The 13,467-nt window shown below is 47.1% G+C and overlaps 1 protein-coding gene across 4 annotated transcripts in view; it reads right to left on the bottom strand.

Annotated features, from left to right (window-relative positions):
* Positions 1–13,467, bottom strand: part of SYCP2 (synaptonemal complex protein 2) — a 2,783,385-nt gene that overhangs the window by 1,788,126 nt on the left and 981,792 nt on the right. For all 4 annotated transcript variants that reach the window (XM_078651823.1, XM_078651822.1, XM_078651824.1 and 1 more), the window contains one exon: positions 2,843–2,998. In XM_078651823.1, the coding sequence (XP_078507949.1) occupies positions 2,843–2,998 (156 nt within the window). The remainder of the gene's footprint in view (positions 1–2,842; positions 2,999–13,467) is intronic.

The following is a 13,467-nucleotide window of genomic DNA, read 5'->3' as shown; positions in this document are numbered from 1 at the left end:
AGACTTCAATACAGAAACCCTACACAACTTCACACCTATGCACCATCAGCCCATAGATGAGGTATCAAGAGCATTTCGGTGCTCAAGGGTAGATTGACTCTCCTAGTGTCCAGATTCACAGTCGTTTTAGTCCTAACCAGTCAGGATTGTCCGTAATCACCTTTTTCTTGAACTGTACTGTCCATAGACGTTGTTACGCATCTCGCGTGTGAGTTCACACTCTGCACACGCGTCCCGTAGCCTCCTATTACTTACCTAAAGTTAGGATAGTGTAGTCCCAGCGATCCTACAGCCTCTGGACAGCTCCATTCCTATTTTCGATTTCCTTATACCATTTACTTAGTATATGGTTTGTCGTGCCCCTAGGGCACCATTGTAATTTTGTGCAACTTATCGTATTTTTCCTAAGAGATTGTCATGTGCTTAGCCTTCTGATCTCTTAAAGAGTTCATAGGTGGTTTGTTATTAATAAATATACTGTTTATTTTCATAACAACCGGTGTGGTGTCCTTTCATCTGGTATTCAAAGGGTTATATGTGGTAAAACAGCTGGCTTCACATGCCAAAAGAGTTTAGCCTAAGACTGCTTTGTCCATGCTACCATTAGGATAGCTGGTCTATAAGGTTGACTCACAACCAATCACCATAAGGGTTGTTTGGACTGATACAAGGTGATCACTAGAACTAGTGAGCATCATATATCAGGCCAACTTCTCACACCCCTGAGTCGACCTGCATTCAGGGGATCTGCCTCACCATTCTCTGGTCCGAGTGGTGGGTGATCTGTCCACTTCCTGCCCAAGACGTTGAAATGGTGATCTGTGCAGCAGACTGGAATAGTCCGTAGGCCGATAAGCGTGACCTGCGGGCACTGCCTGCCAATGATGGAGAGGCTGCAGCCATCTGGGAGAGAGATGGATGGAAGGAGATTGCTGTCCCCTTGGAGAACCTCTTGGCGGTGATCTTATAGGCTCCTGCAAATGAACAGAAGCACTGCGTGATGACGCAATTGTCTTGGGCGAGCACCAAATAGAACGAGAGGACTCTCTGCGGCTTCTGCAGCGTGATTGGCATCTTGATGAGCGATGTGACGTTGATGGTGAGTGTCTCTACGTCGACCGGCTCTGTGTCACCATCACTGGTGAGTCCCTAGAATCTGATCATCTCCTCGACGTCGATTTTTCAGTGTGCTTTGACGTTGTATGGTGTGACATCGAATGTCTGGAGCCCATAGACCTCGGCTTCGAAGTTGAGCGTGCAGGAGACCTCAACGATGAGCGGGTGGATGGAGAGATCCTTCTCAACGTCGATCTTTCTCTCGACGCTGACCGTCTCCTAGAAGTAAGTGGAGTCGAGATCGGGGCACTTCCCGCCGTCAACGGAGACCGCTACGTCGACGTCGAACGACGTTTGGTATATCTCACTCTTGGTCTCAACGTCAAATCCCTCGCCGTCGGTAAGGATCGAGCCTTCGACGTTGAACGTCGATTGGCGACGACGGAGGCGATGAGTTCCTAGCCTCAGGTGAAAAGGCACGTCTCGACGTTGACCGCCGCCTGGTTGACAGCAACCCGACGACGGCGCAGCCTGTCTCAACGTCGAATGCCGAATAGACGGCAACGACTGAGATCTGCTTCTCGATGATTTGTGAGCCCGCACCAACGGAGAGCGACTCCTCGTCGCCGGGTAGATAGCGGCGGAGGATCCGACATACCTGTGTTTTTCGTCGATGACCGCTGTTCTCTTGACAGCGAGCCAGCCGTCGATGGTCTTCTCGTCGACGTTTTCGTTGCTGATGAAGTGATTTGAGGCGCCGAGCCAGACGCCAATGGAGAGCACACTGGAACCTTACTTCTAGATGGAGTGGTGGCTCTCGCATTGTTCTTCTTCATCGGAGTCCTGCCTCTAGAAGGAGATTTTCTCTTCTCAGCCAGTCCATAGAGGCAAATCCTCTCCATGTCCTTCAAATTTCTCTTGGACAGCAGTTGGCAATGATGGCAAGTCTTAGGATTATGTTCAGGAGGAAGGCATAGAATACAGACAAGATGGGATTCTGTTGTATCCTTCATCTTGCCACAGGAAGGGGACGGGTCAAAAAGAGACAGCATTTCTGACTGAAAAACAATGCTCAACTCTCTAACAAACAGTAGAGGAATACTCCAAAACCAAAAAGACGTCAAAGTAAAAGGTTTTGACAAAAAAATAGAAGTATTTTCTGACAGAATTCAGAAAAGAGCTAGAGCTGAAGTAACCAGGGTCCTGACAAAAAGAGCCGGAAAGAACAACTGACCTAACTGTCACCCCTGAGGCATGATGGGAAGCCAGGGGTCATGTCTGCCTTAAAGGCACAGTTTATTCTGAGTGTTTCTGTGGGTTAGCTTTTCAGCTTTCTACACTAATGTTTCTACAATGCAGCCTATGTGCTGACAATGTTTTTTCATTCTTCCTTGCGGGATTGTGATTTCTGCTGTATATTAATGCAGGTTTCAGATGCTTTCTTTCTCCCTGCTTTATTGGAATATACTTAGGTGCAAAAGAATTTATAGCAACATTGTTCAGCATGACTATGGAAGGCTGCATTGTGTGTTTTTATATGGCTATATATATAGAGCTACATATATGGTTTTCACATATATGTGGTGTGTTTCCGGGGTCCTGCACATAGGCGGGAATATTCATGTGCTTATGACTATTGATGAGGATCCCCTGCAAGAGAACCATATTTTACATTGTCTTGTATAAATCATAAAATATAATTTTATCTTAGTGTATATCATTTTCCATTGAGATAACTATTACCAAAATTAAAGGATTTTATTTTAGGTTTCAATAGCTAATTTACCTCAGGCTCAACACTTCTGATTTCCTCTTGAGCAGTGTTTTGCTTTGTATCCATCAAGGCTGAAAGGAACTTCTCCTCGAGCGGTTTAGATTCGTCTTCTAGTGAGTATTCTTCATTTGCAGGTGAATGTAAGACTTGGCTTTCAGGAATAAGAATCTGTACACAATAAGCTTTCTATGTTACAGCAGCTTCAATCCATTGTTGATCACATAACACTAACAATTTACAATCCATATTGAACATACCATAAGCATTGTATGATACTGCATTGTTAGATTACATTTTTTTCTGTTAATGAGCCACCTGCGTTTTCTTCGTGCTGCAGCATTTCTTATTAAGCATGAACATTCATGTTATAGCCACTTGAACAACACATTTCTGTTCTTATTTTTCTCTTCGAGCATACACCTGTGTAAACGTTCTGCCATTTTAAATGAAAAAAATCACTATTTTAAAAATTACTATGAAAATTATTGTGGTGAAACTTTGTCCTCCCTACTGAGAAGCTGCACTATATGCAACATATGCACAGAGGAGTTTGCACTTGCAAGATCAATTTAAATACAAGTGACTTAATTTATGAGTTGTAGCAAATCACTGAAGATGAATTTGCATGCATAAATCAATGTAAAAATGTGTAATATTATCCTAGTAAGGTGAGTTATTATGGATGTGTCCATTTCCTAAGTGCGAGATGCCTAGAAAGGTTGGAACACACATAAACTTGTGAGTTTGTGGGCATTTACCAACATATCCATCAACTATTCGCACACTGGCAATTGTCCCAGAATTGCAGAAAAGGGTCATGATTTTATGAAAGACACGGAAGCAAACAGAATGCAATCTCTCTAGAAGCTATTTATTTCAATAGCACATGGATTCAAAGTAAAACTACCACAACCCGGCTCAAACAGTTAGGAAATAGAAACATGGAGGAAGGTTAACATTACACATAATAATACCTTTCCTAGCTATTATGAAGGAAAGTTTCAATTTGATTAAGGGCACAGAGGCGAGCATTATTCTTTATTTTCGTTCCTTTAATTCTCCAGTAGCCCACTAACATATTGAAGCAAACTAAGTTTTCTATAAAACAACAACAGTCTTAAGTCCAATCTGGAGCAATTGCTCTATTCTGAAGAGGCTCTGAAAGAAAACAAGTTACTTACCTGTAACTTTAGTTCCCCAGTATTGGTAACTTTCATAGATTCCCATGCTTTTGTATCATTCCCCGTCGTCGGAATGGGAGTCTCGGTAACTAAAATAACATAGCAGTAGGTACAAAAGAGAAAGAAAAAAGGCCAAGGCCTCATTCCTTTTAGTAGCATATCACCCTCTTTGTGTAAAAGAGACCAAACTTTGGCATCAGCCAATCAGAAGAGCCTCACCCCGACAGAGGGAGACCCTTGCTCGGACCACCAAAAGCAACAAACAATTGGGAGGATTTTCGAAATCCCTTGGTGCGATCCAAATAGAATTTCAAACATCGCTGCACATCCAGAGAATGTAGCGATCTCTCCGCTGGTGTAGCCGGGTGAGGAAAGAAAGCCTTAAGAATAACCAGCTTGTTCAAGTGGAAGTCCGAGGGTACTTTGGGTATGAACCTTGGGTTAGTTCTCAGTATGACTGTGTTTCTTTTGAATTGTAGAAAAGGCTCCTGGATTGTGAGAGCCTGCAACTCCCCAAAACGCCTTGCCGATGTGAGGGAAAGAAGGATAGCCAATTTCCATGACAGGAACTTTATGTCTGATCGATGAATTGGTTCAAACGGGCCTTTCATGAGTTGAGTGAGGACGAGATTTAGGTGCCAAGTAAGAGGCGGAGGCCTCACTGGTGGATAGACCCTAAACAAGCCTTTTAAAAATTGTTTAACAATTCAGGAAGACCACAACGAAGGTCCAGACTCAGACCGTCTTTATCTTGAAATTGCTGCCAAGTGCACTTTTATAGATGAATGGGCCATCCCAGACTTAGCCAAGGATAAGAGATAAGGCAGAAGCTGATGAGGTTTCGAAGAAAAGGGGTCAATTTTCTCTCTTGTGCACCAAATACAAAATCTCTTCCATTTAAGGCGATATGTTCTGTTCGTGGAAGGAGCCCTTGCATGGGAGAGGACTTCTTCAATTACGTTCGAGATGGGGAGATTCATGAACTCTCGCTGCTCAGGAGCCATGCTGTCAGGTGTAATGACTGTGGATCCGGATGCCAAATTTGTCCCTCGGACATTGTAAGAAGGTCTGGAATTGTCCTCAAGGGAAGAGGAGGAGCTAGCGACAACAGATAGAGTTCCGTGTACCAGAACTGTCTCGGCCAAGCAGGAGCTATCAGGATCATTCTGCATGGTTCCACCTTGATCTTCCTGATAATCCTCGGGATCAGTGGAATGGGGGGAAAGGCGTAAACAAATGTCCTTGACCAGGCTATCGAAAGCGCATTCCCCAATGATCCTTGGTGGTGAACCCTGCTTGCATAAGACCGGCATTTCTTGTTGGTCGGCGTAGCAAAAAGATCTATCGCCGGTTTGCCCCACTTGCGGAATACTTCTTCTAGAACTTGTTGGTTTAGTTCCCACTCGTGACTGACTGAAGATAACCTGCTCAGTCTGTCGGCATTCTCGATTAGAACTCCTGGCAAGTGTTCTGCCTGCAGTAACATCCCGTGAAGGATAGCCCATTCCTGTGACAACGGGAGAGACCTGGTTCCTCCTTCTTTGTTCACATAATGCATGGCCATGGTGTTGTCCGTCCTGATGAGAACTCGTGAACCTCCTAGGCGAGGGAGAAAGGCTTGTAGAGCTAGTTTTATCGCTCTGAGCTCCAGGAGATTGATGTGGAGCCGACGATCGTGAGGAGACCAATGGCCACTGACATGCAGGTCTTGCATCACCGCTCCCCAACCCTCCAAAGACGCATCTGTAGGAGAGTAGGGTCTGCTTCCTATGGTCACCCCCACTTTTTGCTTTTGCTTTACTGGTTTTTGACTTAGATGTGGCTGGGGGCCTGCTAATCAGACCCACAGCCCAGATGCACTCTCTCTAAATTTACACCATGTACTCTAGGTACATACACAATTGGGAATTGGTTCACCTTGTCAGCCCCTGTAGAAGTTTACCCTAGGTACTCAGGGCATAGGTGTAACCAAGGCCTACCAGGGGCTGCAGCATGTATTCTGCCACCCCTGGCTGGCCACTCAAACTGACACAACTGGCTGATCACTCAGCTGGGGCAAGGTCGTGTAATCACCCCTTGCCTAGGTATAGTATTCCTATATCTACCCTTATGTATAGACACACAGTAATCCATAAGTCACTCCTATGGCAGGCCTTAACAATCCTGGAGGCAGACTGCTTGGTTATGTGTGAGATGGCGCTCTAGCATGAGCTGAGCCTGTCTGCAGCTTGCAGAACCATGTCCTTATAGCTGTTCTATGATATCGCCATAGCATATACTCTTAAGTGCATTATAATCCTCGCGGTTGAATGCTAACTTTGGTGTGGCTTTATCTAAACATGTCGTGTAAGGTGTCATAAGCTTTGGAATACTACCCCCTCGCCAATTCTGGCGACTGGGGTAGCATTCTACCCTTTTAGAGGGAGAAGACATGTTGTTGCTGACTATCCTGGTTAAAGTTAACCAGAGCCCCAGCGTCACAAAATGGACACTGCTGCCACAGACACAAGTCTGACCTCCTGCTGCTGGGAGTCCTTCCAGTCACGGAGGTTTGGACAATAGGTTTCCTGCCTGGAGAGGTGCGAGCACCACCCCAGACAGGACTTTGTGTATTGGGACAGGGAGGGCTGAATAGATTGAGACACTGCCTGAGGCACACTAGGTGCTTCATGTATACCCCAGTTCAAAAGGGTTGCTGGGGCACTCCAGCCCCAGCTCTGGCGCGAAACTGGACAAAGGAAAGGGGGTGTAACCACCCCCCTTCCTGGTCCCACCCATAGGAGGGACCTAGAAAGTAACCCAGCCCCTTTTAGTTGTATAAAGGTAGGAGCTGAGTCCTAGAACTTTAGATTAATCCTGAAATCGAAACTTGACACGAAACTCTGGACCTTCGACGTTCTGCTGAAGCTGTAGACTGAAGAATCTCCCTTGTGGCCAATGAGTGACCACCGTGGGCAACCAGGCACCATCCAGCAAATCAACGGCTTGCTTTGTCAACATTCCCGCCGGCCCCGAGCACAGAGCCTGACAAGACACAGACTTCCAAACCTCTCTGACCCTCTCTTCACGTCTGCAGCATAGCTGAGATCCATGGAGGCGAGGAGACACGTGGGACCGGACATCTTGAAAAGTCCACAACTTGCTAACTGTGCAGCTCCTGAGGTATCCTCGAAGCTGTGCACTGGGGATTGAGAAGCCCCGAATCTGAGCTCCACCTGCACCGAAGATCAGCCCTCCACACTCCACGAGTTCTGCGTGGGGCCCTTCTGCTTGTGTTCTGCTCGACGCGTTGTCCGGTTGCTGGCCCGTTGGCTAGTAGCCTCTGTGACGACAATCCTTTGAAACCAACTCGCTGGTCTGGTTGCTCCAGATTGGCCCTTGCCTCCCTGAAAAGGTGAGGCACGTCAGACCTTGCTGGTCTGCATCAGAAGCCTTCTTTGAATCCTGCGTGGGTTGCCTTTGCCAAGGCTTGTTGACTCCAATCCGGCAGTCGACCCCTCCATCTGCAAGAACTTTTGTGGGACAGCTCCTCTCCAGCACCTGGTCGTCCTCGACGCCTCCTGGTCCGCATGGCTGAAGAGACAAGCTTCACAACAGCACCTGATTGCTCCTCGACGTTGTCTGGTTCCTTCCTGGTTCCACCCGCTCACTGGCTAGTGACCCAGACTCTGTCCCCTCTGCTTTCAGGTCCTCTTCATCCTCGATCTGCCCTTGGATCCATCCGGACATCTTCCTCCTGGTCGCCTGCAGCATCTTTCTTCACAGGCTCCATAGGCTTCAACGGCGAAACCCGACACATCTTCACACCTATGCACCCGCTTCCTGTGGTGAGGTAACGCGAGTACTTCGGTGCTCCCAAGGGTATTGACTATCCAAGTATCTAGGTTTTTAGTTGTTTTCTTCTAGCTAGACCGGAAGTGTCCTGAATCCTTCTTTTTCTAAACGCTAAATTCCCATTGACTTAACATTGACTCATGCGTGTGTGTAAAGACACTGCATGCGCCGCCTGTGGGCCTCCTACTCCTAACCTAAGGTTCAGATAGTGTAGTCCCAGCGATTCTCTAGGCCCTAGGCCTTTTCTTTCCTCGTGACGTGGTACTTATATCACTTACTTAGTATATGGTTTGCTTCGCCCCTAAGGCCTAACCGTAAATTGTGCAACTTAACGTATTCTGACTAAGTAACTTGTGATGTGCTTTTGCCTCTGTTCTCATAAAGAGTTCAGAGGAGTGTGTTAGTAAATAAATACATAAATATTTTATATATATCCTGTGTGATGTCCTTTCATTTGATATTCAAGGGGTTACATATGGTAAAACAGTTGGCTTTACACGCCCTCAAGTGTCTTTTAGCCTAAGACTGTTCTGTCCACGCTACCACTAGGATAGCTGGTCTATAAGGTTGACTTACAACCATCACCATAAGGGTTGTTTGGACTGGTGCAAGGTGTTCACTAGAATAGTGAACATCATATACCAGGCCAACTTCCCACAGCATCCGTTGTCACTACTTGAGGAGACGGATCGCCTACGAAGGATAGACCTTGGGACAAGTTTCTCTTTCATTGTCGGAGTGACGGTCACCCTGTCGTCAAATGATCCGTGAACCTGTTTCCATTGAATGTCCAGTTGTTCCTGAAGAGGACGCATTTGCAGTCTGCAGTGAGGAATCAGGGGAATGCATGACGAAATTACCCCCAGCAGAGACTTGTAGCGGCGTACTGAAAGACACCTTCTTTTTCGAAAGTCCAGAGCCATGGTTTGCAGCTTTTCCCGCCTTTCTATGGTTGGAAAAGCTTTTGAGAGTTTTGAGTCCAGGATGGCTCCCAGGAAACGTGCCTTCCTGGATGGGACCAGAGATGATTTGTCTTTGTTTAACGTGAGTCCCAGATTCTGAAACAGGTTTGTACAAGCCTGAACAGCGTCCCACGCTGCTTCCCAGGACGGAGCCTTCAGCAACCAGTCGTCCAGGTAAGGGAAGACTTGAAACTGATTTCTTCGCAGGAATGCCGCTACTGGCGCCAGCACCTTCGTGAAAATCCTTGGGGCAGAGCGAAGTCCGAAGGGTAAAACCTTGAATTGAAAGTGGCTCTTGGCTACTGTAAAGAGTAGAAACCTTCTGTGTGCGGGGTGAATCGGTACATGAAAGTATGCATCCTCGAGATCGAGCATGGCCATGAAATCCCCCGGATTGATCAGCCTCAGGATGTCTTGAAGAGAAACCATGCGGAAAGACAGGGAGGGAGATAGGTGTTGAGCTCCCTGAGATCTAAAATTGGGCGCCATTTCTCTAACGTCTTCCTTAACAGGAAGAACCCGGAGTAGAATCCATGTCCTTTTTGGTCGGGGGAACCGGCTCTACAGCCCCCTTGAAGAGCATCTGATGAACTTCGAGCCGCAGAAGACGTAGGTGATTTGATGGAATGGCTGCAGGAAGCTATGGTGGTGGGATTTGAGTGAATACTAAGGTATGGCCCTTTCGAATGATGTTGAGCACCCAACGGTACGATGTTATCTTGGACCAATTCTGAAGGTATTTGGATACCCTGCCTCCAACCGATGACTTCTTGGAGGAGGGTCCAGTAGGAAGAGCCAGGAGGCCGCTATTGGCGCTTGGACGCATCACGTCCCTGGCGAGCCTGCATTCCTCTGTTGTTAGTCCTGGAATAATTGGAGGATTGGTCCTGCCTCTGTTGGTAAGGCTGGAAGTACTGCTGAGAACTTGATCCGTAGGACGAGTATCTTTGCTGTTGGTAAGATCCTCTGTAGTTTTTACTCTTGCCACTGGACCCTTTAAAAGGAGTTTTGCTGTACTGGAGCATACCCAAGGATCTTGCGGTCTCAGTGTCCTTTTTGATGTCTTTGAGAGTGTCGCCTATCAATTTCCAGAACAGTGCCTCTCCATCAAATGGAAGATCCAGGATCTTATTCTGGATCTCGGGACGAAACCAGGTCGCTTTCAGCCACCCCTGGCGACGAAGGACCGCCGCTCCTGCCAAAGAATGAAACGCCGTCGTGGCAATGTCCATGGCGCAGTCAATGACCTCCATTGATGTCGCCTGCCCCTCTTGCAAGACCCTTCTTGCTTCTGCTTTTGATTCTGGCGAAAGCTGGTCCAGGAACGGTGAGACATCACACCAAAGTTGGTGGTCGTATCTGCCCAATATAGCTAGGGCATTAACTGCCGCACCAGAAGACTCGCCATCGACGAGAATCTCTTCCCGGCATTGTCCAATCTCCTTCCCTCCTTGTCCGGAGGAGTTGTTAAAGGAGCAGAGGGGTTGCGGGATTTTCTTTGCGCCGCTTGGGAAATCACTGAGTCCGGTCTTGGGTGGCCTGTCAAGGTAGCTGGACCATCATCAGGAGCTTTGTACTTTTTATCTAGACGCGGTATCACAGGGACCACCGTCGCTGGATTTTTCATAGCCTTAAGGCCTTCATCCCAGAGATGCTGTACTATTGGTATGGACCTTGTCGTCTTCCTGTAAGGTTCCTTGAAATCGTACAAGAAACACTCGGAGGTCACTGCAGGCATTGTTAGCTTGAACCTGCCAATTGCTCTTTCCATTAGCTGATGAAAACCTCCTATATCTGCGGGCGGAGAATCCACCGGATCCGGACACGGAGATGGAGGGTCCGGAATGACGTATTCATCCCACTCAGAGGCCTGATCAGCTCCATTCTCCGAATCATGATCCTCATCCGAGGAAAAATCATGAGTTTCTGCTGGTCTGGAAGGCTCCCGTGGAGTTGATGCCTGTGGCTGAGGAGACACCTGAGCTGGTAATCCAGGAACAGCCGCTGAGGCTGGCGCCGGGACCGGCAAGTCATGCGCAACTGGAGCCGGAGCAGGCCCTGCAGCCTTAGACTTGTAATCTTGCAGCATTTTGTGCAGGTCCTGCAGGAAAGAAGATGGTACCGTAACCATCTCTTGACCAGAATACTGCTGTCGTTGGGCAGCATGATGTTGATAACCTTCCTCCTGGTCATATCCCCCTTCCGAGTCAGTCTCCTGGCATTTGACCAGAAGTTGAGAGGGGCTGTCCGCATAGCCATACGAGTCCTGATCATCCCCTTTGGACTCATCCTCATCAAACAGCAGAGCTGGAGGCAAGGGGGTTACCCTCCTGGGAGATGTCATGTCCGGCGTAATTCTGGTCATGGAAATAGTAATTCTTTTTTCCGATGCCAAAATCGCCGACGGAATTGAGAATACAGCCGTCATCGGCGGAATATGCTTCGCCGACACAAGAACACTCGACGACGAGATGGGTGTCGTCGATGACGAGACTGTCGACATCCCAGCCGCCGTCGTCGTCAATGTTGCTGTCGTTGAGGCCCTCGTTGATGACACTGTCGTCGTCGCCACCGTCGATGAACTCCTCGTCGTCTACACTGTCGTCGTCAACATCCTCGTCGATGTTGTCGTAGTCGACACCCCTGTCGACGATGCCATCGTCGGCGAGTCCCTCGTCGACGCTGATGTAGTTGCCGTCGCCGAATCCATCCTCGTCGACGATCCAGCCGTTGCCGATTTTCCCGTCGACAGAACTAGATTTAGTTTTGGCTTCGATTTCTTCGTCTACGGAGCCTCCGTCAACGACGCCTTCTTCGCGACGCCTTTCGAACTTCTGTCAGAAGATTGGGAAGAGGGTTTCTTGAAGGCTGGATCAGTCTTCACACCCTTAGAAGGCGTAGATGGTCCTACCCTATCCTTTTCACCATGGTGAGGAGATTCGCCTGGACCCTGGCTGTCAGACACTCTGGGGGTCTTTTTTGAGGCCTTAGAAGGATGCTCCACAGAAGGAGAAGGGGAACCCCTACCCCTTTTCACTGACCTTCTTGTTGAAGACGCAGAAGCAGAGTCCTCACTGTCACTGGAGACAGTATCCTTCCTGGACTTCAACTTCTGGAGCCAAGTCAGAAGCCTACCCTCCCGGTCCCGGAGGGTCTTGGTTGAAAAGGTGCGGCAGATCTTACAGTCCGCAGCTTTGTGATCAGGATAGAGGCAGTAGATGCAATCCTTATGCTTATCCTCAATGAAAAGTATTTTCTTGCCACAGGTGGAACATGGCTTGAAAAGGGCCTTCTTCTTTTCCTTGTCAGACATCCTGGAAGGATCAGCAGACAATCTGAAGAAAAATCTGAAGAAAAATCTTGAAGAGAAAAACTCTTGAAGAGTAGAATGAGCAGAGCTTAAAGGAGACTCCCTAAGCACAACGTGCGGTAGAAAATCTAAGGCTCTAAGGTTCCTTCAGGAAGGTTCTAAGGGGTGAGGCTCTTCTGATTGGCTGATGCCAAAGTTTGGTCTCTTTTACACAAAGAGGGTGATATGCTACAAAAGGGAATGAGGCCTAGGTCTTTTTTCTTTCTCTTTTGTACCTACTGCTATGTTATTTTAGTTACCGAGACTCCCATTCCGACGACTGGGAATGATACAAAAGCATGGGAATCTATGAAAGTTCCAATACTGGGGTAACTTTCTGTGCCTCCTCTTTCCTCACATGCCAAGCTTCAAGCTTGAGTACACTTCTATTCCTCTTTGTTTTCGATCTCCAGAGCAAGTAAATATGGCACTACCAAATGTGTCAACTACCTTGATACAATCCACAATGCATTTAGTTTACCAGCAACCAGCAATATATATTTAACTTACTAACTTTATCTTGAAATAAGAGACTTAACTCGCAGAGAACAGAATTTCTCTGACAAACAGTTCTAAACAACGCTAACCACATTCCATCCAGATGATGGATATTTAATTGGTGGGTAAATCACAGTGCAGGGAAAGCCTCAGCTTCATGGCCCTAATTGAATTGGAAGCTTTCTTCTCGATAGACAGAAATATTTTTATCCTATGTGAGGGCCTGAAGCGAGGATTATCTTCTCTCAAAGCTTACCACCAGCAAGGCCACATACACCACTGATTTAAAGTAAAAAATAGGATCCGAGGATCAATCATCTGCATTCATTATATCTTTTCTACTTGGTCCTAGCATGAACACTTTCAAAGCCATAGCACCAAGTATGCTACAAACTGCTGAACATCAAAGCCTGCTTACTGCATAACCCAATGTACCCAACAGGCAATGGTAGGAGATGAGACATCTGAAAATGCCTTCTCAAGGCAATGAGGAGTTGTTTCTCCCCAGGAAGTTGGAGCTCCTCTGTCACACTATCATATGCCTTAATTCATTCTACCACACACACCAACTTGTTCTCCCTAAAAGATGAATAGGAAATCGTTCTGGTATTAGTTGTAATCCTTCTAGTGATGTTAAAAGTAATCCCATCCAGGGTAAACATTCTCCCTGAGATACCAACAGCCTCACATCTGACACTCTTTGGCAAGAAACCAAACAAAGAAGCATGGCTAACTTACCTGAAAGTGCCTTACTACTGAGATATGTATTTTGCTGCCAATATATGAATAGTTTCAGCACCTTCTTTAGATCCC

The sequence above is a fragment of the Lissotriton helveticus genome, chromosome 7 (genome assembly GCF_964261635.1).
Source record: "Lissotriton helveticus chromosome 7, aLisHel1.1, whole genome shotgun sequence".
NCBI lineage: Eukaryota > Metazoa > Chordata > Amphibia > Caudata > Salamandridae > Lissotriton > Lissotriton helveticus.
This window is presented reverse-complemented; position numbering and strand designations above follow the sequence as displayed.